Source organism: Leucopleurus acutus, assembly GCF_964270905.1.
Source record: "Leucopleurus acutus genome assembly, chromosome: 2".
Lineage (NCBI taxonomy): Eukaryota > Metazoa > Chordata > Mammalia > Artiodactyla > Delphinidae > Leucopleurus > Leucopleurus acutus.
Genome location: NC_139143.1, coordinates 175,187,169 through 175,211,935, shown reverse-complemented (window position 1 = coordinate 175,211,935; position 24,767 = coordinate 175,187,169). Strand labels below are relative to the sequence as shown.

Sequence of the window (24,767 nt, the reverse complement as noted above, 5' to 3'; positions counted from 1 at the left end):
CAAGGTAGAAAAATACGCCAGCCTCACACCCCTTCAGTCAACACCCACTGGAATTATTTGCGGATGTATTTATTGGTTTGGAGTATCTTGACCAAGACTGGGTGGGGGGTACACTGTAAGCATTGCCTTTTTCCTCATCTCCCCTTCCTTTACCCTCCACTCAAGCCATACTTCCATTTCCTCCAGCACTGCAGACCCTCTCAGACCTCCAGTCCCTTTTGTTGCCTCACCTGGAGTGTCCTTCCACTCACTTTTCACCTGGCAAATTCCTTCCTTCTCAGCCTTCAGGATCCAGATCAAATGATTCCTCTCTGAAGCTTCCTTTGACCCTCTAGGCAGATTGAGGCCTCCCTTCTTTATAGATCTCCATTTACTCACTCACTTGATTAGCTACAGATTAATTGAGGGGCTACTGTGTGCCAGGCAGAGGCTACGGAGATTCATTTTAAAAAGAGTCTTTGCCCTAAAGGAGTGCATAGTCTAGGTGGGGAGACCCAAGCATGCAGACAGACATGCTAACTGCATTAGGGAAGCACTGAGGGGGAGCATCTCACTTGCATCTGGGGACAGGTGACAGGGAAGGTTCCTGAAGGTGGGGACACCTGAGTCCTAAGAATGTGTGGGTATCCAGGTGGAAGGACTGGCTTGGGCAAAGATACAGAGTAGAGGAATAATGTGGTGTGTGCAGGACAGCGGCAAGCAGTTGGTTGTGTTGGAACATAGGCAAGGGCTAGAAAACTTAGGACTTTGTAGGTTGAACCACATGAAATTGTCATTTTTGTAGGTCAAAACAAAAATAGTCAGATATCATCAGTTTCGTATGGTTCAAGCTAATATGTTCTCCTAAGGGTTTTGGATCCTATCTTAGTGTTTCCCACACCTCTGTCATTCTTGAACCACCTTCATAATTTTCACCACTGAGTACCCACTTAATTTTTATGTAAAGAGACTCACTCTTTATTTTTAACTTAAATAAATTTATTTTAAAAGGAAATTTTATGTCCAAATGAAAAAAATCATGATTACTCAACATAAAAAGAAGTTAATTGTAAAAAGAAACTCAGTGAAAATAAAACTCTTGCTAGATCCTGTTGCCTGCCTTGCTCTGCCTAAAAATGTCCCCTTCCGCAAATAAAAGGAGTCTAAGCAATTGTTAGAGAAGTGTGCAGAGAGAGAGAGTTTGAGAGAGCAAACATATTTTAAGAGCCCAGGAGGGTTCATGGCAGTAGGAATTTCGAGGAGAAGATGGAATCAAGAAACGTTTGGGAATGAAAATCACCAGGATTAATTCAATGTCACAGGAGAGAAAAGAGGAATCAAGAATGACTTTCAGGGCTTCCCTGGTGGCGCGGTGGTTGAGAGTCCGCCTGCCGATGCAGGGGACACGGGTTCGTGCCCCGGTCCGGGAGGATCGCATGTGCCGCGGAGCAGCTGGGCCCGTGAGCCATGGCCGCTGAGCCTGGGGGTCCGGAGCCTGTGCTCCGCAACGGGAGAAGCCACAACAGTGAGAGGCCCGCGTACCCGCAAAAAAAAAAAAAAAAAAAAAAAGAATGACTTTCAAGTTTCAAGCCTGGAGGAACGCGGGTAGATGATGGCGCCCCCTACAGATGTGGGGAACAGTGATTTAGGAAGGGAGGATGGTGAGGTCAAGTGTGCACATCTCGCATTTGAGATGCCCAACAAACAGCCAGGATGAGGGTTCGGAGCAGAACTACTGGGCACAGGCAGTCCTCAAGGCTGAACCTCTAATAGACCAGCTATGGGGGCAGCCGTTTTGGTGTGAGTGCTTCCTTGCATTTCCTCTCAGGCTAAAAACCGATCTTTGCCCTCCTCTGTGAAGGGGTAGATGGAAGTCCTGGGGCAGCAGTGTTCTCAATCATCTCGGTCTCAGCAGTTCCTAGCTCACTAGAGGAAAGGAGGTTGAAGGAGAAGATGGCAAGTTCCACTTTGAACCTGCTGAGCCATAGGACCGTGGGGGACATCGAGGAGGAATATCCATCCAGATAGATTCTGCTCTCCATCCAGGCAATCTAAAGTTTGGGACTAGACCTATAGATTTGGGAATCACCAGCCTATAGATGGTGGTAGAAGCCATGAGAATAGATGAGAATGCCCAAAGACAGTGTGGTATCATAACAGTAGCGGGCCCAGGACTAAACTCAGAGGAACTACAGCACTTAGGGGGGAGAAGTGGTGGGAAAGGAGACCATGAAGGAGACAGAAAAGGAACAGTCGGAAACTTTCAAAGTTAATCAGGAGAGGAAATGTCATGGAAGCCAACAAATGGAGTTTCCCAGAGAGGAGAAATCACCAGTGTCAGGTACAGCAGAGAGATCCACCACAGTAAAAACACCTTCCGATGTTGCAGTTGGGATTTTACTGGTGACCTTGAAAAGTTGTTTTCAGTAGAGTGGTGAGAATAGAAACCAACATTCATATTGATTGAGGCGATGAACAAGCATAGATAGCAAATGTACACTGTTCTTTGCAGGGGCATATAACAGACCTTTGTTATTTGTTCATGCAATAAATATCTATTGACTGCCCACTGTGTGCCAGGCACTGTCCTAGGTGTTGATGAATAAAGCAGTGAACAAAAACATGGAATTTATATTCTAGGGATGGAGAGACAGACACTTTATGAAATACAGTTGATCCTTGAACATCATGGGTGTGAAATGCATGGGTCCACTTACAGACGGATTTTTTCCCATACATATATATACGACTATGTTTACTATGCAAGTTTGGTTGAATCCACAGATGGGGAACCATGGATACAGAGGGCTGACTGTAAAGTTATATGGGGATTTTCGAGGGGTGTCGGCGCCCCTAACCCCCCAGTGTTGTTCAAGGATCAAGTGTATATCAGGAGATGATAAGTGCTTTGAAGAAAAATATAGTGACAGAGGTGTGTGGGTGTGTGTGCATGTGTGCACTACTTTATATAAGGTGATTAGGTCAAGTCTCTCTGATCAGATGACTGTTATAAGGGATTGTTGAGTTTGTTTTAAAGCACAGTATCGAATTAATTGTAGTCCTTAATTCTTTTTTTTTTTTTTTTTTTCTTGCGGTACGCGGGCCTCTCACTGTTGTGGTCTCTCCCGTTGCGGAGCACAGGCTCCGGACGCGCAGGCTCAGCGGCCATGGCTCACGGGCCCAGCCGCTCCGCGGCATGTGGGATCCTCCCGGACCGGGGCACGAACCCGTGTCCCCTGCATTGGCAGGCGGACTCTCAACCACTGCGCCACCAGGGAAGCCCTGTAGCCCTTAATTCTTGACACCTGGTCTACAGTGTTAAAATAATTAGTTTATAGGTTTTACCACTCCCCTACCTGGGATCCATAAAACTTCACAATAAAATACAAAGTCCTTACCATGGTCTCTAAAACCCTCCATAATCTGCCCCCTGCCTTCCTCACCAATTCATCTGGTGCTGCCCTTCCCCTTTCTCGGTCCACTCCAGCACCAAGGCTGGAGTGAGTGAATGAAGAAATGAAGGAATGAAGTGTGTCAGTTGGATGGTGTATTCCCAAGTGGCCGCTCTGGCAAAAGGGGAAACAAGGCAGCTTAAGGTCAAAGAGCTTGAGCTTTGGTGCTGGACAAACCTGGCTTTGACTCCTGGCTGTGCTGCTTACAAGTTCTGTGACTTTAGGTAGGTCACAAATCCTCAGTTTCCTCATCTGTGAAATGGAGATTATATGATATCTATATTGCAATGAACAATATTATAGGTACAGTTGATAGTTAATGCAAATTGCTTAGCATAATGTGTGGCACATTGTAAGTGCCAAGAATTGGTAGTAGTGTTACCACCATTGTTATTGTTATCATTGCTTTGATACATCAGGCCTCCTCAGTTAACAGATGAGGAAGCAGGCCTCGACAGCGTCAAGCAATGAGCCAGGGAAGGAGGAGAGGTGACCAGCACCCAGGTGTTCACATATGGAGTGCAAGCCAGTGTGGGCTTCCGAGCTGAGCAGACCTTGGTTCATGTTTTGGGTTTGTCATTTACCACGTTTGAGCTAGTTGCTTTACCTCTCTGAGCCTTGGGTTCTCCATCCTTAAAATGCCTCATGAGATTGTTGGAAGGTGGAGAAATAACATATAAAGGTAGCCCAGAGCTGGGCCACCTATAAGGCACTCAACAAGCAGCAGTTCTTCCCACCTCAGTGGTGGTGGGCCTTCTTAATCTTCTCTGCTTAACCCAGTGGTTGGTTGGTTGGTTGGTTTTCCCAAAGAGATAAGGGAGACACGGACCCCTTTGAGAATTTGTAACCTGTGGACACCCAAACTCAGAGGGTTCCTAAACCTTTGCTGATAGTGGGGGTGAAAATTTAATAGATCCAGACTTAATCCAATCAATCAATCTCTCCTTCTTCTCCCTCCGTCCTCTCTGTTCTTTCTCTTTACTGTCCGACCCTATGTGTGCCAGGCAATTTGCTTTTATTTAGCTCACACTTTTTCTAACAACTTACCTCTAAGGGCCATTCTCAGCAAAGACCACAACCACACTCTCACTTTCTGGAGCTGAGGGCATGGTGTCCCTTAAGTTTCCAAAGCATCAATTTCCTTATCTATAAAATGGATGGTGAGGATTAATGAAGATAACATTGTTGGTTGATAGCACTTTGCCAGGTATGTTCACATGTAATCTCATTAAATCCAAACAATAATTCCGTGAGGTAGACCTTTCATTCAACTCAGTCAATATTGAGTGCCTACTATGTTCTAGGTAGTTTTAGCCACAGTGATGCCTCATGGAGCTCACAGAGGGGACTCACAGAGCTCACAGAGACTATAAAAACATGAACCACTAAATAAGGCAGTTTCAAATTGTAACAGATGTTGTAACAAAACTGAAACAAGGTAAAGAGCTAAGGGACGGGTGGTTAGGTTACTACCTGGATACAATTTATATAAATTCGTAGTATCAAAGTATATCCTTGATACTTCTTTCTTTCTTTATTATTTATTTATTTATTTATTTATTTATTTATTTATTTTTGGTACGCGGGCCTCTCACCGTTGCGGCCTCTCCCGTTGCGGAGCACAGGCTCCGGACGCGCAGGCTCAGCGGCCATGGCTCACGGGCCCAGCCGCTCCGCGGCATGTGGGATCTTCCCGGACCGGGGCACAAACCCGCGTCCCCTGCATCGGCAGGTGGACTCTTAACCACTGTACCACCAGGGAAGCCCCATACTCCTTTATTTTTATAGTAGCTCCCCGCCCCCACCCCCGTCCCTGCCCCGGTCCCATAAATACAGATTCTCAGTGGACTGCTCTCCATGGGCATTGCAGAATGCTTCAGTCTGCCCTCTTAAGACAAAGGGCCTCCGGAGGTTTCTAGGCCTGATATCCCTAACTAGTTAGTAGAGAGTTTAACTGAACTTCAAGGCAAGTCTATGAAAGGTGTGGACTTTGACTCTCAGACACCATTGGAGCTGGCAGTCTCTGCTTGCATTACCACATTTGAGGAGGGCAAATCCAGCCTGTGAAACTCATAAACATGCCATCCCTAAGTAAAATAACCACCAACTGAACATGTTTAAGTATGTGAAACAAAGATGAATGTAGTCAATTCAGAAAAATGAGCCCATTGGGGAAGAGAACAGTGGCTACAGCTGTGCAGAACGAAACTGCCCAGATGGTTTTATATTCTCCTTTACAGCAGAACATAATATTCTTTTTACTAAGGCAATGAATTTTCTCTAATAATTTGTTCTTTAAAAAAAAAATACCTGGGCTTCCCTGGTGGCGCAGTGGTTGGGAGTCCGCCTGCCGATGCAGGGGACACGGGTTCGTGCCCCGGTCCAGGAAGATCCCTCGTGCCGCGGAGCAGCTGGGCCCATGAGCCGTGACCTTTGGGCCTTCGTGTCTGGAGCCTGTGCTCCGCAACGGGAGAGTCCACAACAGTGAGAGGCCCACACACCGCAAAAAAAAAACAAAAAAAAAACCTACTGTATGTCAGTTACTTAATATAACGTATTAATAAACTTCACAAGAAATCTATAAAGAAACAATTTCAGCCAGTTTAAGTAACTTGACCACAGCCAACATTGGTAGAGGTGTCACTGAGCTCCAATCCTGTGTCCTTTAAATGCACCGCCCAACAAACCTCAGATGCCGCCCACTTGGTTAGAGAGAGGAGTGGCAGAGCCCAGGCCAGGCGAGGTCCAAGGGGGAAGCCCTTCACCCACCTGTATTCCTCACCCAGCACACTGTCCAGCCCACAGAATCCCACTTGACCATTCCATGAAAGGCAAGGGCCCCTTTCTGCTATCAAAGACAAAGTGGTTGGTTTTTTGTTTTGTTTTGTTTTGTTTTTGTTTGTTCCCCCCCACCTTGTCTTTCAGTGTTTTAAATGACTCTAGTGCCAACCAGCTTGGGATTGCTCTTTTCCAAAATTAAAATGCCTTTAAGTTGTTTTCATTATAAAAGTGGAACATATTTGTTGCAAAAAGTGTGCATAGCAGAAGCGAGCGAGCCTCCCTGCCAATTTTTGTCTCCCAGGATAGCCTTAAACATGCCTTCTGAACATGCTTTGTTGTTGTTTTAAAAGATGAGTCTTTTAAGTCCTCTCACAAGGGGCTGTATAGTGCTAACCCCCTCAGGTTTTCAGATGACACTCTGGGCTGGCCTTAAGTTGAATAATAATTAGTTCAGTTTTCAAGAAACCTTTATGGAATGTCACCTGTGTGCTAGGTGTTGCTGATCCAAGGTGGACAAAACAGCCTCAGACTTTAGAGAACTCATTCTGTTGTTGAAAATCCTTGCATAAACCAAGGATTAGATAGATGGTAATCCCCCAGTGAACAGAGTATCACTTTAGAACTGGTTAAAAACTTTCTTTTTAATCAGAATGACACATATGACATAATTAACTGATCTGAGACATAGACAAATATTCAAGCGTAAGAGTTCTTTACTTTGCAGGTAACCCTGCCTCAGGCTGGCATAGATGGGGTAGGGATGGGGTGCATACCCCCCAGCAGCATACATTGTTTCTTTTCATTCCCGTTGTTGAGATCTCCCTGGGTAACTTGCACAAAGTGTTCCATGTGGCCTAAGTATATGCCAGGTCAGTTAGTCAGCAATTCTGCATCAGGAATGGGCCCATTTTTCCATTACACCAATGTTACATTTTCAAAATGGAAGGCATTGAAAATGTAAATTTAAAAGCATTTTTTTTAACATCTTTATTGGGGTATAATTGCTTTACAATGGTGTGTTAGTTTCTGCTTTATAACAAAGTGAATCAGTTATACATATACATATGTTCCCATATCTCTTCCCTCTTGCGTCTCCCTCCCTCCCACCCTCCCTATCCCACCCCTCCAGGCGGTCACAGAGCACCAGCTGATATCCCTGTGCTATGCGGCTGCTTCCCACTAGCTATCTACCTTATGTTTGTTAGTGTATATATGTCCATGCCTCTCTCTCGCTTTGTCACATCTCACCCTTCCCCCTCCCCATATCCTCAAGTCTGTTCTCCAGTAGGTCTGTGTCTTCATTCCTGTCTTACCCCTAGGTTCTTCATGACATTTTTTTTCTTAAATTCCATATATATGTGTTAGCATACGGTATTTGTCTTTCTCTTTCTGACTTACTTCACTCTGTATGACAGACTCTAGGTCTATCCACCTCATTACAAAAAGCATTTGCTGTGCAGGAAAGGGAGATTCTAGGGCCAGGACTAGAAACCAAGTCTCCTCACACCAGTTTGATGTGTTTTCCATTACACCCCATGATTGAGTCTTAGAGCACTGAATGGGTGATTATTAATCTTTATGGACTTTTTATCCAATGCTGATTATATGGACTGGATTGTGCTGGGCAACAGAGATTTAAAGTTGGACGGGTCAGGGAATTCCCTGGCAGTCCAGTGGTTAAGGCTCAGCACTTTCACTGCGGGGGCCTCGGTACCATCCCTGGTCAGGGAACTAAGATTCCACAAGCCACACGAGTGTGGTGCAGCCAAAAAATAAAATAAAGTTGGACAGGCCAGTCACTGCACTTGATAAATAAACAGCTCAGTGAGAAGGCAGAAGAATAAAGTGACAATTTACACCCTGAAAAGTGTTAGTTGCAGAGGAAAGGGCACCAAGCAGAGGGGGTGGGAACACAGTGCGGGGCGGGGGGGGGGGGGGGGGGGGAGAGGGGGGCTTCTCAATTTACGGAGTGAATGAAAGCTCATTTGAAGAAACAATTTATATTGTTTCTTTTACCTTTCCCAGAGCCAAGACCTGAAGAGCCCCTGGGCTTTCCCACATTGGTTGGGAGGTCAGGCTCAGTACACTGCCAAATTGTTGATGGTGATCAGATTAGTATGTAATCCGATATCATCTAATCAAACAAGATGTAATCAATGCTGGTATTTTAAACCAATTTTCAACTGTTTAGTAGTTTTGTTTTTTTTTTAGTAGTAATAATACTTTATTAATAGTAAAATTTAGTGCTTCTAGGATGAGGGTAAGGGCCCTCAAGGATGGTGTCTTGGGCTTGTCTGATTGAGGCCCTACTGATTTAGAGGAAACAGCCATTCATTCATTTATTCATTCATTCATTCAAGAAGTATTTATTTGGTACCTCTGTACCAGACACTGTTTTTTGGGGAAAGTGAGACACGGGCTATTACCTCTTGTAGCTAAACTGTTTGAATTTTGACAAATCACTTTCACTCTCTGGGCCTCAAATCCTTGACCTGTTCAGAGATGTGCGGTCACAGTGGACCTGGACTGTTTAGATTCACATTCCAGCTTCACTTCTTTCCTGTTACATGACCACATGCAAGTTAATTTAGTCTCCCTGAGCTTCAGTTTCCTCATCTGTAACATGGGGATAATATGCCTCGTTTCATTGGGTTGTACTGAGAGTGAAACTTAGCTCAACCACTGGGCTTAGTGCCCAATCAAGGCTGGTCACTAGCGTCAATCCCTGATTTCCTGAGCCGCAAACCCACCCTGGAACCACACACAGGTGTTATTTGGGGCGTGGCTCACAGCGCAAGGGGGCGGGCTAGGATTTATAAAGGCAAGGTCCGGCGCAGTGGTCTCATCCTGCCTTGGCTGGACACCGGAGTGGATTTCCAGGCCGTGGCTCCGCACTACGAGGACCAGAAGCGAGGCTGCCCAGCGGCGACCAGTGCGAAGCCGACGCGCTCGGGCCAAGCTGCTCCAGCTCCCGGCGCACGCGGCTCCGGGAGGGCGCAAAGGACCGGACCCCAACAACCACAGGCCGTGGGGGCGGGGCCTGCAGCCGGCCGGCCCCCCCACCCCCCGCGGCCCCTACACCCCACTTCGCCGAGGCCCGGAAGGGACCAGTCGCGCTTCCGTCCCCGCGGGGGAGGCACGGAGGGCGGAGCAGCAGCCAGAGGACGCGACGCGAGCCCAGTTCCGGCGAGGAGGCCGCGCCAGTGACAGCGATGGCGGCGGAGTCGGCGCTCCAAGTTGTGGAGAAGCTGCAGGCGCGCCTGGCCGCGAACCCGGACCCGAAGAAGGTGAGCGAGTGGGCAGCGCGGAGCGGGCCGGGTGTTGGGCGCGGCGCGGCCCCGTAACGGTCGCGGGCCCCGGTGCGGCTCCTTCCCGAGCGGCCGGGGCCGTGGGGGCTCGGACCCGGAGCGCGGCCCCGCCGGTCTGCGGCCTGCGATCGGGAAGTTAGTGGCCCTTGGCCGCTGCCCACGCGGTGGGACCCCGCACGGCGGGCGGCGCGCCTCGGCGGGCCCGGCCTCCCTGCCTCCCGGGCCGGGCGCCCGCGGGCTCCGGGCGGACACCGCGTGTCGGCGGGGCTCCCGGAGCCCTCCCCCGGCGTCCCGGGCCAGCTGTTTCCTGTCGGGAGAGCTCGCCCGGAGTTAACTCCTGCCCGCTCCATTCCTCACCCTGCGAAATGTTTCTGATTTCTTAGTGTCTTTTGATGTTTGTTGGGAGGAGGTGGTTCTGCCTGTGCTTGATGGAGTCTAGGCTCGGTGTGTGGTCCTGCGTCTTTAAGACGTTTTTATTGCTTTGGCTTGATTATTAGAGCGTGGACCTTTTCGCTTTCTCAGTAAATCTCTTTCGAAACAAAATAAACCTCACGTCACCCTAACTAAAAACTTAGGTTGTAAATGGAAAGAAAAAAAAAACAGGACTTAGAAGCTGCAGCTAGATTTTCTTCTGGCCTTGATAGAAAGGTAAGAGCTACCTTTTCTGGCTGCTACGAGTGATGGGCAACCATTTTTAAGTGCACTCAGCTAGTTTTTTTCCCCCTTAACTATTCTCTTAAGTTAAATGCGTTCTTCTCTCTCTGCGACTTTTCTTCCATCCAGCTTCTTGGTGTCTGGGAGAGTGTCCCGTGGATGTTAGAATTTTTTTTTTAATTGAAATACATTGATGAAAACACTCAAGGTGTTTGACATTCTCTGTCAGCATTATAGCTGGAGTGTACAGTGTTGTAAGAGTTGGATCTCTGAACCCCAGAGTGGCTTTTGAAGAGGAAATAATCCAGGGAGGCAGTCGAAATAAAGTGGTGAGGAGATTTGAGTTCTAATTTATTTGCCAGCCATGGACATTAGGGATGTTCCTTGCTAAGCCAGTTTCCTCACCTGCTTCTTCCCAGGACAGAACCAAAAGGCAGAAGTGCTCAGTAGATGTTAATCTCCACTCTTTACAATTTTTCTTGAACGGCCCCTTTCTCTTCACCTCTTCTTGGCCTGTCATAGGTGAGGTATTTTTCCCTCCGTTTCTAAAGGCTGCTCAACGCATCTCACTATCAGACCACTGTTTAACTCTTCTCATGCATACCTAGCTCAAAGATCCACTTTTTCAGGACGACATTTTAGCTTTAAGTCTGTGAAAACCGAAATGCTTTCACTTGATTTGTGTTATATTTTCTATAATGGCTTCAGTACCTAGTGGACAGACACATTTACAAGTTTCTTTTTACAGTAACCCTTTGTGGGCATCTAATAAATGGTCATTATTTCCGAGTACTAGCTTGTTTTCCCAAACACTGTAGGTTTGTGACTGATTTTTTTTAAAACCCTAGAGCAATATGATGTAAATCGCCCCCATCTCCCCAATTTGGTCTTCCATCGGGTTAAAAACAATGCACTGTGTAGTGTCTACAGTCATTTTCCCACTAGAATTTAAAATTTGAAGTAGCTTTTCCAGTAGTTGATGTGCATGAAATTTCAAATTAAGAAAAGGTTTGTTTGACTTCACACCCTATTTGAACTATTAGTGATTGTGAGAATCTGGGCTTTCTCTTCCCAGATAGAAACTCACCCTGAGCTTCTGACTTTGCATTATGAAGATCATTTTTGCAAAGGGCACAACAGTTGGCATTCACAAATGAGCTAATGCAGAGGGAAAACTGCAAGCTGGCACACTGGCCTTCTCAACCTTCTGTTAACCCAACAAGCTCCCACAGGTTGTTCTTGAAATTGCAAGATGATTATATGGCAGTACTGAACTTACAACTAAATCTTGATTTCAAACCATTATTAGCCAAACGGTTGATTCCACACCTGTATTCATAGATTTTCTCGTATTAAACATAGGTGTTTAACTGTAACTCTCTTTTCACTTTAAGCCCATCTATGATCTAGGCTTACTTGGGGAAAAAGGTATCAGGCAAACTAGGGTCACTTGGTTCCTATTATTTAAGTAGAAACAATTTTCATGGCTGGTAAAGTTACCTGTCCTGGGTTACAGTTTGAACGTGGAAACTATGAAGAACACAGTTTGAAGCCAAGCGGAGAAGGAGGGCGACATTATGAACATCTTTAGCTCTTTGTGATGAAGTAGTGTGCAGAGGATAACTGAGATTCTTAAGCGTGGACTGTGCAAATGTTTGACATTTCTCAATGACTTGTTATCAGTTCTTGCAAACTACAACTGGTCCCTAGGTTTGATAACAGCAAGTTTCCACCTAACTGAGGATACCCAAAGTGCTTTATCATTTTAACGCTTTGTTCTTCTTTGAACCTCATTGAAAATAGAGGGACTCTGAAGCCCTTTTTCTCTTACGTTGGGCTAAATTGGTTTGAATATCTCTAGGGATTTAGTTTCATCTGCTTTTAAGCCATCCCTCCTAACCCAAAACGAAGCAGAAAGGCAGCGCTTATACTTCCAATTAGTGCTGGGCTTTGAGATGAACACACCTTCAGTGACTTCTGGCCCCATTCTTTTTTTTTTTTTTTTTTGCGGTACGCGGGCCTCTCACTGTTGTGGCCTCTCCCGTTGCGGAGCACAGGCTCCGGACGCGCAGGCTCAGCGGCCGTGGCTCACGGGCCCAGCCGCTCCGCGGCATGTGGGATCTTCCCGGACCGGGGCACGAACCCATGTCCCCTGCATCGGCACGCGGACTCTCAACCGCTGCACCACCAGGGAAGCTGTGGCCCCGTTCTTATATGTGGCCTTTGTAGAGGTCCTGGGACTCTGTCCTGATGGTGACCTTCTTTCCTCTGTGGACTCTAAACTGCCTGACAACGTAACACTAAGGAGGGGTTCTTCTGCTTTGTGTCGAGTGTGCTAAGAGGCACATGAACTACTGCTCCATTTCCTTTTCCGGTCTTCTAAGGACAGTGTCTTTACGTTGGTTATTTCTCCTGACTTTGTAGTACATGCTGTGGTAAACACACTTGACCTACTCGCTTGTTAGGCAAGTTACCTAACCTCACTGGGCTCAGTTTTAATATTTGTAAAATGGGGAACATAATATCCATTTTATAGAGTTGGTTAATGAGGATGAAATGAGGTAACACATGTAAGGACGTAGCATAGTAGCCAGTGCACAGTAAATAGTATATAAATGCCTTCCAGGGAATGGCATTACAGGAGACAACCTGTCTTTACCCTTTTCAATGATTCTAAATTTTCCTTTAAGAAAAGGAATTGGCATTCATCTTTGCACCCATAGCTTTGATGACAAGAAATACACATATACTTTGTCCTGAGTTGGATGGTGGTGGTGATCGAATTCGAAGTGGAGGATAATTTTCACTCAACTATGAAGGTGAAACTCCTTAGATACACCACTTGGCTTCTCATATGTTCCCAGTCAAAACAAGATTATCACATGTGATCCAGTTGCTCTGCCTAGCAACCAGGTTCAGTAATTATTGAAGTAGAATGACCAGAAAAACATACTTGCTACTCCACCTAGTAGCAATATAGCATACTAATTGTAGCCTGGGCTACACATAGGAAAAGAACAGGTCTTGTTATCAGATATTTAAATATAAAGGTAGTCACAGTTAATCTATTTTGAACTACTTGTACTTTTCAGCACTCCTCGAAAGGTAGGTATACTTATATATACATAACTATTTCCTAGAGAATGGCATAGCAGTCATGACCTTGGGTAGAAGTGGAGCGAGTAGGAATTGGCTGGGGAATATCTGGTAGAGGATCAAGGGTAGCCGTTTAAAGAATGGTCAGTTGATGAATGAAATGATTAATAAGAAGCATTTATTGAGCTTGTATAGCATTCCAGGCACTATGGCTAAAGACTGCACATGGTTTGTCTCTCTGAATCCTCACAGCTTGTGAAGTACAGACAGGATCCAGTTCCTGTTTTGCAGATGAAGTAACTGAGGTTCAGAGAGGTTAGTGACTTGCACAAGATCACCCCACAAGGAAGTGGCAGCGCCAAACTGAAGCCTGTCTCTGACTCTGGAACTCTGTCTTAACAGCTCTGCTATCTGATTTTGAGCTAGCTCAAGAGAATACAGAAAAGAAATGTGACCAAACCCAGATTGCTTCTCTAATCTACCCAGACATTCTGTGTTCACCATTTGCAACGGCAAAGCTCTGATTCTAGCAACTTGAAATTGGTGTTGGCTTCCCACTTCTATCGAAAAAACCCAGTTCTGTTAAACACACTTTTTCTGGAAACATGATACCCTTTTTCTGTAGAGACCTCTTCTCCTTTTTACTTTCCTCTATGCCGGGTGCATGAGTAATTTCCTAAAATTGGCTCCTTTCTCAGAAAGTGTCTTTCAAAACTGGGCAGAAAGATAGTTGTTGATTACTTTTCTTAGAGCTGATAGGTTTGATTCTCTTCTCTAAGTTTGATTTCCCCTTGGTGTAGCATAGTGGCTGAAAGCACGCAATCTAAAGCTGCAGACCTAAGTGAATCCTGCCCTACTTGCATCCTGGGGCAAGTACCTTAACTTTTTCGAGTCTGTTTTCACACTTGTAAAATAAGGATAACAGCCATACTCTATACTACAGAGCAGTGTAAGTACTTAACCACTGGATATTATTCTTATTTGTTCCAGTGAATGATTATGATTTTATAGAAATTAATGTTTATTTTATTCTCTGCAGCTATTGAAATATCTGAAGAAACTCTCCACCTTGCCTATTACAGTAGACATTCTTGCGGTAAGAACTGTGTAATTTTAGATGTTATATAGCTATATCCCCTCCCCTTCCCAACCAGAGGGATTGTACAGTAAGAGCATGGGCTTTAGAAGTGAAAGAAACCAGACACAAGGCCACATGTTGTATGGTTTTATTTATATGAAATGTCCAGAATAGGCAAATCCATAGATAGAATGTTAGCTTAGTGATTGCCAGGAGTGGGGGGAATTGGGAGGAACAGCGTTTCTTTTTAGGGTGATGAAAATGTTCTGGAATTAGTGGTGATGGTTGTGTAGTATTGTGAGTATTCTGGAAACCACTGAACTGTACACTTTAAAATGGTTAAAATAGTGAATTTTATCTCAGTTTTTTTTCTAAAAAATAAAAGAACATTGGCATCTAGTCCTGGATTCAAATCCAAGTTTGTGACTTTAGGCTGTTCCTTCTTTGTAAAATGGGGCAGGTCCTAACCTCACAGAGTTATCATATGATAAGTATTAATTCAGACACTGTATGCAGTGCTCTTAGCTCAGTGCCTAACACCTGCCATGATCACTCTTGTTATTATTGCTAAAGTTCTAGAAGTGTTTTAATTTAGTGTTTTCCTCTTCTGAATCTGGTGCACTTTGCTACTGTGTATCATTAGAGGTTTGGGGCACAGACACAAAGTAAGTTTGTACTGAGACTTGCAAGGTATGTTTTTGGAAGGAAGTATTGGTTTGTTGAAAAGTAGGAGGTCTTATTTCTTTAGAAGATTGTGAGCCTAGTTCTACAACCCTCTAACAATTCCTTTGTCAATTTTGTAGGAGACCGGGGTTGGGAAAACGGTAAATAGCTTGCGAAAACATGAGCATGTCGGAAGCTTTGCCAAGGACCTAGTGGCCCAGTGGAAGAAGCTGGTTCCTGTGGAACGGTAAGAAACGTTCCTCAGTTCTGCCTCAATTATAAGAAATAATCCATGATCATTATAGAATACTAGAAAACATTTAAAAATAGAAATAAGAATAAAAATTTCTTAATTCAACCATCCAAAGATAAGCATTATCGACGTTTTGGAATGTTTCTTTCTAACCTGTTCTTAAAAGGCATTTTTATGTAGTTGTGAATAAACTGATGTAAATGACAGCTCTTTTTTAATGTAACAAGTTAAATATTTCCCTGTGTTGAAAAGCTTTTTAAGTATTTTCACTTCCCAAGATGTTTGATCTTCTTTGTGTCCTGTAGTTAAACTCGTCATTTTCCACTTATTGAATATTTGGGCTTTCCCAGTTTTAAACCTTAGCTGAGTATCTTTGAGCAGAACCCATTTACCTTCTCCCCAAGACCTTGTTTCTAACTCTAAACTCTTCATCTCTTTCGTGAGTTCAGGTCCTGTGATGTTGTCCTCTGAACAAGGATTACCCTGAGACTTATGTCTGCTTCATCTGCTTTTTCTTTTATTTTAGAAACACTGAGCCTGATGAACAGGACTTTGAGAAGAGCAATTCTCGAAAGCGCCCCAGGGATGCCCTTAAGGAGGGGGAGGGGGAGGGGGACTACCCAGGCAGCTGGAGAGCCTCCGGCAGCCAGTCGTGCAGTCCTGATAACAGGCAGAAGAAACCCAGAGAGCTTGAGCGGCCTCACAAAGCATCTCACAGTCACGAGAGGAGAGACGAGAGGAAGAGGTGCCACAGAGCTTCTCCAGTTTACTCTTCAGACCACGAATCTTCGGACTACGGCCATGTTCAGTCCCCACTGTCATCCGCCAGCCCTCAGCAGATGTCTGTGGACCATTACAGATCCCTGGAGGAGGACCACGAGCCCTTTGTTTCACACCAGAAGCCTGGCAAAGGCCACAGTAATGCCTTTCAGGACAGACTGGGGGTCAGTCAAGAACGACACCTGGGTGAAGCCGAAGGGAAAGAGGTCGTGAGTCAGAGCAAGGAGCACAGATCTTCCCATAAAGAAAAACGTGCGGTGAATTCCAAAGGAGATGAGAAGTCGTCTTTGAGCAGAGAAAAATCACACAAGGCCATCTCCAAAGAGGAAAACCGGCGGAGGCCACCCTCAGGGGACAGTACAAAGGAGAAAGCGCCCTCTAGTGGTGTCAAGAAAGAGAAGGAAAAAGAGGGCAGCGCCAAGAAGCTCTTACCCCCCTTGGAGGTGGCATCAGACAACCACCTTAAAAAGCCAAAATACAGAGACCCGGAGAAAACCAAATCAGACAAAAACAAGCAGAGTCTAGAAAGCTTAGACACAGGCAAGGGGGCAGGAGACCTGTTGCCCAAGGCAAAAGAGAAGGTTTCTAACAACCTAAAGGCTCAAGAAGGAAAAGTAAAACCTTCTCATTTAGATAGAAAGTCCGTGGGCTCCTTCCTTAAAGCTGAGGAGGCAGATGTGGATGATGAATTCGAGCAGCCCACCATGTCTTTTGAGTCATACCTCAGCTATGACCAGCCCCGGAAGAAAAAGAAAAAGATTGTGAAAACTTCAACCACGACTCCTGGAGAAAAAGGATTAAAAAAAAATGATTCAAAAAGCACTAGTAAAAACTTGGACTCAGTTCAGAAATTACCTAAGGTGAACGAAAACAAGTCAGAGAAGCTTCAGCCAGCTGGATCCCATTCAGCCAAGCTGAAAAAGGTAAAGGTAAGCCCTGTGGCCCCTCCCAGCCAGAGCACCTGGGCTGGCAGAGCTCCCGGGACGACCCCACCGCTGTTGGTCTGGGCTGGCTTTCCCGTGGCCTGTTGAATTTCAGTGTGAAGTAATTTCCTCCCGGCCTGTCTGGCCACCAGGGTCAGTAGAACCCAAGAAAAGTATTTTCTGAGGCATCCCATTGTGCCGGGCCCATCTCTCCGTATCTCCTGACTTAGGTGGTGTCAGGCACAGCTGCCACCCCTCCTGCAGGCTGGATGTGCCTGTGAAGTTATCTGCCACGTCAACACTGCTGGGCGTCGACTGTGGGAAAGAGCTGTGCTTGTAGAAAGAGGCTCTCCAGTCACTGGTCTCTTCTCTGCAGGTCCCCAGCGATGTGCTGCCAGTGTTACCAGACCTTCCATTACCTGTGATACAGGCCAATTACCGCCCACTTCCTTCCCTTGAATTGATATCTGCCTTCCAACCAAAGCGAAAAGGTAATTGTCTTTGTCTTTTTTTCTTTTTTTAATGGAGAAAATGGTTTTAAAAATTCATTCATGGTCTGCCATCAGATTTTGATGCATTTCCTAAGAGCACAGGTTCTGGAGTTGGATGGCTTGGGTTTGAATCCCAGCTCTGGCTTTTACTACAAGTTACATGAACTTGGGTACAACTTAATTTCCTTGGACTTCAGTTTCATAGTCTGTGAATGGGAGTAATAATGGTATCTGCCTATGAGGTGGATTGAAAGTGATAATGCTGGTAAAGCTCTGAGCTCTGGGTTTTTACACATAGTGTTTGCTAAATCTTAGCTGCTGCTATTACCAGCAGCCTTTTACTCTGTACATTCCATAGGGGCTTTAAAAAAAGGCTAGGGACTTCCCTGGTGGTGCAGTGGTTAAGAATCCGCCTGCCAGTGCAGGGGTCACAGGTTCGATCCCTGGTCCGGGAAGATCCCACATGCCGCGGAGCAACTAAGCCCGTGTGCCACAACTACTGAAACCCATGTGCCTAGAGCCCATGCTCTGCAACACGAGAAGCCACTGAAATGAGAAGCCTGCGCACCACAACAAAGAGTAGCCCCCACTTGCTGCAACTAGAGAAAGCCCCTGCGCAGCAACAAAGGCCCAGACGCAGCCAAAAAATAAATAAATAAATAAAGGCTAGTTTTAATAGCAAAAGAATTAGATGCTACATAGGTGTCCCTTAGCAAGAGACTTAACAGATGGATCGTGGTTCATCCACACAGTGGCATCCTATGCAGCCGTTGAAAAAAAGAAGTAGAAAATCTATGTACTGATGTGATTTCTAAAATGTAAATGACAGAATGGTTATAGTATGTTATTGATTGGTTAAAAAGGAATAAAATAAATATTAGTTTATTTTTGCATAGACTCTCTGGAAGGACACAAGAAACTGGTAGCATTGGTTGTCTTTGAGAAAGGAAACTGAGAGGCTGGGGAATGGGGTGGAAGGAGAGTTTTCACTGTATTGCTCAGTGCCTTTTGTAACTTACACTCCTGTTTTTCTTGCCCTACAGCACTCTCCTCATCCCAGGAAGAGGAAGAAGCTGGATTCACCGGACGAAGAATGAATTCCAAGATGCAGGTCTATTCTGGTTCCAAGTGTGCCTATCTCCCCAAAATGATGACCTTGCACGAGCAGTGCATCCGGGTGCTTAAAAACAACATTGACTGTAAGTCACATGCTTCTCTCTTGCTCTTGAGCACGCTGTTGTGGCACTGGGACACCGGGTGACTTGCCGCTACTCAGTGCTTTTCCCCTTTGATTCTCTGCAGCAATCTTTGAAGTGGGAGGCGTCCCATATTCTCTCCTTGAACCTGTTTTGGAGAGGTGTACACCTGATCAGTTATATCGCATAGAGGAGTACAATCACGTGAGTATCCTGTTGGGATGGGAAGAGGGCAGTGTGCTGGCTTGCATCTCCAGAAGTAGCTTTGTCTCTGAATCTGCCACGATGATGGGCAGGTGGTGGTCGGATCACTGTTCTGGGTTTGTCTATGGGCCTTTAAACAGGCAGGTTTTTAGCACCTGCCTGTGGCATCTTAAGTAGGCCTCTTGGGCTAGAATCAAGATGGGATTGAAAGGTGGGAGAAGGGGACCATTTCCCACACCTCCCTTGAGCTTGGCTAGTTACAGAGGTCAAGGGAGAATTCTAGCAGCACAACCCTTGGGATCCAGGGCAGGGACAGAGCTATGTGTTGACACTCAGGTGTCTGGTGAATATAAGATTGGCTGGTGCCTCCTAGAGACAAACAGATCTATCCCCAAATCCTCCTAATGCTGGAGATGCTCATCTGATTGCATTAGCTGTCTCTAATTCAAAGGATCTATGACATATCCTTCTTAAGTGGCCCCTGGCCATTGCAGTTCAGTGTAGTGATGGGGAAATGCCTGGATTTGACTTCCTCCCAGTTCCTACCCTGTACTGATTTTCTAAAGGAAAAGACTGATCTTAAACTAATTTTTGTGTTGCCTTCTCTCCTAGCCCCACAACCCCCAAAAGCAGCTAGTATAGTGCCTCACACTTAACTTTTTTTTTTTTTTTTTTGCGGTACGCGGGCCTCTCACTGTTGTGGCCTCTCCTGTTGCGGAGCACAGGCTCCGGACACGCAGGCTCAGCGGCCATAGCTCACGGGCCCAGCCGCTCCGCGGCATGTGGGATCTTCCCAGACCGGAGCACGAACCCATGTCCCCTGCATCGGCAGGCGGGCTCCCAACCACTGTGCCACCAGGGAAGCCCACAATTAACATTTTTTAATTCAGTGATTAGGGTTTCTTTCCTAGAACTGTGGTATTTTAATATACTACCACTACTAAGAGGACCAAAATATCATTAGGAAGCTGGTCCCCCTGGGTGATTAAGGATGGAAAAGAGATGTGTAAGAGTACTTGCATGTAAATGATGTCCTGGTTCTGATTTTAGGTATTAATTGAAGAAACGGATCAATTATGGAAAGTTCATTGTCACCGAGACTTTAAGGATGAAAGGCCAGAGGAGTATGAGTCGTGGCGGGAGATGTACCTGCGGCTTCAGGATGCGCGAGAGCAGCGGCTGCGACTCCTCACAAAGAATATCCGATCTGCGCACGCCAATAAGCCCAAAGGTAAGGGGGCAGCGTGGGTCTGGCAGAATAATGAGCCCTGTGCTCTGGTCAACAGCAGGGCCGTGGTGGGCTCAGCTACGGTATCACCTCTGGCCCCCAAATCTCTCCTGCATTTGCAGAAGAGGGCAAAGGGTGAGGTGTTTCTTCTGCCACTATGCATGCTACCCTACAGAGGGGTTTCCAGGGTTGATAATCCCCTACCTTTAGCATCTCAGCTCAAGAAGGCAGGTATTAATCTCCATTTGTCCGCAGGCCGACAAGCAAAAATGGCCTTTGTCAACTCTGTGGCCAAGCCACCTCGTGATGTTCGGAGGAGGCAGGAGAAGTTTGGAACAGGAGGTGCAGCTGTGCCTGAGAAAATCAGGTAAGATCTCTGTCCCCTGTGGTTTCTGCCTGCTCAGAGCGAGAGCCCAAGAGCTTATCTTTCAGCCCTGAGAGGCAGCCCAGGGGCAAGAGCGACTCATTTTGGGGGTGAAAGCGTGGCAGTGCAGAGTGGGTTCTGCAGGCTGACCTTGACCATCTGGGCACTTGACCTCCCTGAACCTCAGTGTCCTTGACTGCACTGTGGGCGGGATAATGATTCCTGCCCTTAGGTGGGGTCGGAGGTGGGGTGGTGGTCAACACTAAATGGAGAACAGGGCCTGGCTTCTGGGACACATCCCCTAAGGCTTTCCCTTGCCCCATTTAAACAAAGAACATATTACTGTGATGGCTAAATTATCTAAGTACGTTAGCATTGTCAAAATACACCTAAACAGTGAAAAGTTAGTTGAGATTATCATTCATTCTGAAGGCCTACCACAGTCACTTCCGAGCCATCACCAGAATCTAGGGTACTAGGTCCACTGGTCAAAGCCGCAGAACTGAGTCCTCAGAGCAGCCAGCTTCAGGCTGTTGGTGCCGGGGGCAGATCTCTCCTGCTCTTGACTAGCGGCTTTGCTCTGTGTCGCAGGATCAAGCCGGCGCCGTACCTCTCAGGAAGCAGCCGCTTGGGCAGTGGCGGCAGCAACAGCTTTAACGCCAGCCCCGAGGAGCCGGCCTACGACGGCCCGAGTACCAGCAGTGCGCACTCGGCACCCGTGGTCAGCAGCACTGTTTCCTGTGATCCTAGGAAACCGACTGTGAAGAGTAGGTAACTTGGAGCTCCTGCTCAGCTATTTCAAAACTAGTATTTGAACCCCTCTAATGTTATTACTGCTGCATCACACTTTGTGTGTTAGATGTAGCGTATGTGATGCCTTGCACACAGCTGGTCTAAATGTCAGGGTCTCCTTCCCCTGCTTTGTTCGTAGCGCATATTTCACGTGTCATTTAAATTATGATCGTAGTGAATATTCATTTTGGTACTCTGCTTTCTTTTTCTTTTATTTTTTTCAACCTAAATGTAAACCTGTTTCTCCAGGAAATAACATGGAGTTTCCAACTGTTATTATTAACAGCTAAATAATTTATTGAAGTTTTATAACCTTATAACCCCACCTTCCAAGTATTTTTTTTATATCTAGTTGGGTCTCTTTCGTATTTTACTAACTTTACTACTGTAGACTATCCCCAATATTCTACAGCGGTGTCCTAACTTAAGAAAAGCATTATTCTGTATTTACTTCAGGGCCCACAGGAGGGTGGGAGTCCTGACTTGCACTTTGGCTCGGTTCAGGTTAACCAGGCTAGAGGGCAGGCTAGTCATTCTTAGGTGGTACGTGCATTTAGCTCATCTCAGACCTGTTGCTACACTGGACAGACAGGTGCGGGAGGGGGTGCTTTTGGCTGGTTTGGATATTGGTGAGGCAGAGTTAAATTATGGCTCAGAACGGCCTTCAGAGTCTGGCAAGGCTGGAACTCCAGTTCTGCCACTTACCGTACAGGGTCCAGCCTGAGTCTTGATGAAGTTGTGAGAATTAGAGGGGGTGATGGTCAGGGGCCTGGCAGGTGCTGGCCAAGTGTTACCTTTGGGCTGCTGCTTTTCTATGGGGTTGGCAGATAACTGCTACTTGTATCCGTTTGTCTGGCTGTGTAGAGCCAAGAGTAACAAGGCTTTGTTTGATTGTGAACCGCTGGTGTCCACACTGCCGTGGATCTGAAACAACTGCCTTATTTCTCTTTTCACAGAAATTGCCCCAATGATGGCCAAGACGATTAAAGCGTTCAAGAACAGATTCTCCCGACGATAAACTGAGGACTTAGCTTGGAAATGACTTAGCTTGGAAATGAAATTTGCGGGGAGGAATACGAGGACAGGGTGGGGGGGTTGGGGAATGGAACTTCCAGAGAAGACCAGGATCTTTCGCTTCGTGGAGGCTTTTGGTCTCCGAGTCCTGCACAGTCAGCAGACGTCGTGCCTGTGCCTGTGTCCGCAGCTGCGCCTCCCTGCCTGGCGAGCACTTCCGAGTTCTGAAGATGTGAAGCCTCACGCTCACTGAGGATTTTAAGGTCAATTGTACCTTTGTTGCTAATTACCTTCTTTGTAAACTATAAGACATAGTTTTAATTAATAAATATTGCCCCCAGATTGTATTTATATTACCCCCAGGTTTTTTTTTGTTTTTTGGGTTTTTTTTTTTTTTTTTTTCCCGTCCTCTACCACACACTTAGCCTTTTATTTTTAGGGTTCTTTGTTAGACAAAAGCCTATTGAAAGCCTTTCCCCTGTCCCAGTTCATCTCTCCTGAGCAGACTTTGGCCCATAGAGAGGACTGGGTGTCCCCAGAACCTGTGTGGCACGTGCTGCACGTAGAGCGAGGAATGGGTCCTGGGCTGCCTTTCCTGGAGGGGGAGCCCCGGCGTGGTGACAGGCAGTGTTCAGGTCGGACACCCCCCACCTCTGAGACCCTCAATTGCTTTGAGGTCCTGTGCAGGTGCATCTCTTCCCTCCTCATTCAGGGAATTATTTATTAAGGGAAGTTCTAGAGTCTTTCCCCCCATCCTTTTTGCCAGGTCCCACTGGTTTTGAGGCTCACTAGAGGGCACAGAACTCCAGTATTTTTACAATTTCCAGTTTCTAATTCAAAACTTTAGGGTTTTTTTCCTCCCCTGTTTTTCCTTTTCCCCACTGGCATGGGGCAAGCCCCAACCACATGGCAGGGCTTTCTGTAGGCCCCTGAATACAACTTTAGAGTTTTAAAATCCAGCACTGTAATCTCCTAGTCCCTGTGAATTGCTACTAGAAGTGAATGGTTTTAAAAGGTAATGCTGTGTTGGAAATTGGTTTTGTTTTTGCCTTTCTTTAAAAGGTAAGATCATGTGATTGAAAGAGCACAACAATTTGCTATGTTTTGTAGAGAACTTAGCAGCTTGAAACTCTCTCTACTTTTTGAATCTTTAAACCAGAACTTGGAGGTAAGGGCCAGTTTAAGGAAAGGGTCTGAGCTGTAGCATCAGGATGGGGGAGCCACAAGGGCATCCACCAGTCTTGGGAAGGGAGTATCTCACTTTCGAGTTGACATAGTGGGAGAAATCAGAACTAGGAGGACAGTGTCAGTGTCCTTCTTGACCGTTGAAGGACACTCATCTAGTAGGAACCCACTTGGTTGTGACCCAGGTAGAAGTAGATACTATAAATTTGAGAAGCCCATCCCTAAGAAACCTGAGAAGCAGATTGAGGGCGTGGTTAGTGTGATAGCCCATGGAGCTTGGCAGTTACCAGTCCCTTTGACAAGCTCACTCAAAGCCCAGAATATGGAGCCCACTGTTTTTAACCATCCTGGAGACCTCAGTCAGGCTAACTCTGAAGACTGCAGAGCGATGCAGCAAGAAGTCTGTGCAGCAGAAGCATTGTTCAGTGTGCGTTGCTGTGCAGGGTACCTGAGGGACACAAGTATTGCTGTGTTTTAATTTGCTGTATTTTTGAATTGGGTAAAGCATTCTTTCTCTTGATTGTTTGTATTACCATTCCACCAGTCCCCCAGCCTGCTCCCCAAATGTGATATTAGAAAGCCTCTTATCTAAAACCAAATGAGCGTCTGGGTCAGGTGCCAGACACCTGTTGCCTAGAATAGCTTCCTCTAGGTGTCCACGCCTTGAATTTGTCTCTTACCTGTGTGTTCACGTCTTTACCATTGAAACCAGTTTTTCATATTTGATACAGTTGTGTATGATTTAATTTCCTTTCTTAGGAGTCTTTGGGCAGGGAGGGAAGAAAAGACACATCCCAACATCACTGTCCATCTTTGGATCACCCCTGTTTGCATAGAGCCAGATCTTTCCCTCTCCCCCTCCAAGACTGTCTGCATCAGGGATGTGACTTGGTGAGAAGAGGGAAGAGGAAAAACTGAGTTTCTAAGCTACCGCCTCTCCTGGGTTATTGAAATGCCTGCAGAGCAGACACAGGATGATGTTGAACCTTTGGTCTCATTTGTGAAAACTTGTGCAATTTTTTTTTTTCTGTGCTACACTACATACAAATCACCGAACTGCAAATGAACTTAACCTTTGTGATCCTTGGTGTAATGAGCAGTTTCTTTGGGGCTTTTCCTTTCTTTCCGGGAAGTGGGAGGGAAAGGAGCAAGGTATTACCTTGCTCTTCATTTGTATTTTGGTCCCAAAATGTAAATACAATTTTCTATGTTACTTTTTTGTGGTAACTACCAAGATGAATATTTTAATTAGATAAGTTATATGAAAAGGAAGGAAAATTCCATGTCTAAATTAAAAAAAAAACAAAAACACCATATACTGTTGTC

At 45.9% G+C, this 24,767-nt stretch overlaps 1 protein-coding gene across 2 annotated transcripts; it reads left to right on the top strand.

The window, feature by feature from the left end:
- The first annotated feature begins 9,383 nt into the window (after window positions 1-9,383).
- On the top strand, window positions 9,384-24,767 carry ELOA (elongin A). 2 transcript variants are annotated; one of them, XM_082834544.1, is made up of 11 exons: window positions 9,384-9,499; window positions 14,310-14,366; window positions 15,152-15,258; window positions 15,791-16,967; window positions 17,344-17,458; window positions 18,502-18,657; window positions 18,761-18,858; window positions 19,909-20,089; window positions 20,342-20,453; window positions 21,042-21,217; window positions 22,199-24,767. In XM_082834544.1, the coding sequence occupies exons 1-11, from the start codon at window positions 9,425-9,427 to the stop codon at window positions 22,258-22,260; spliced, it is 2,316 nt and encodes a 771-aa protein (XP_082690670.1). In that variant the 5' UTR covers window positions 9,384-9,424; the 3' UTR covers window positions 22,261-24,767. The 2 variants fall into 2 exon arrangements, with proteins under 2 accessions (XP_082690670.1, XP_082690669.1); XM_082834543.1 differs by having other exon boundaries at window positions 15,791-16,973.

Coding starts and splice junctions, on each gene's coding strand:
- ELOA (XM_082834543.1), top strand. CDS start 9,425: ATGGCGGCGGAGTCGGCGCTCCAAGTTGTGGAGAAGCTGCAGGCGCGC. Junction 17,459..18,501: donor CTTCCAACCAAAGCGAAAAG/GTAATTGTCTTT, acceptor CTTGCCCTACAG/CACTCTCCTCATCCCAGGAA. Junction 20,090..20,341: donor GCACGCCAATAAGCCCAAAG/GTAAGGGGGCAG, acceptor ATTTGTCCGCAG/GCCGACAAGCAAAAATGGCC.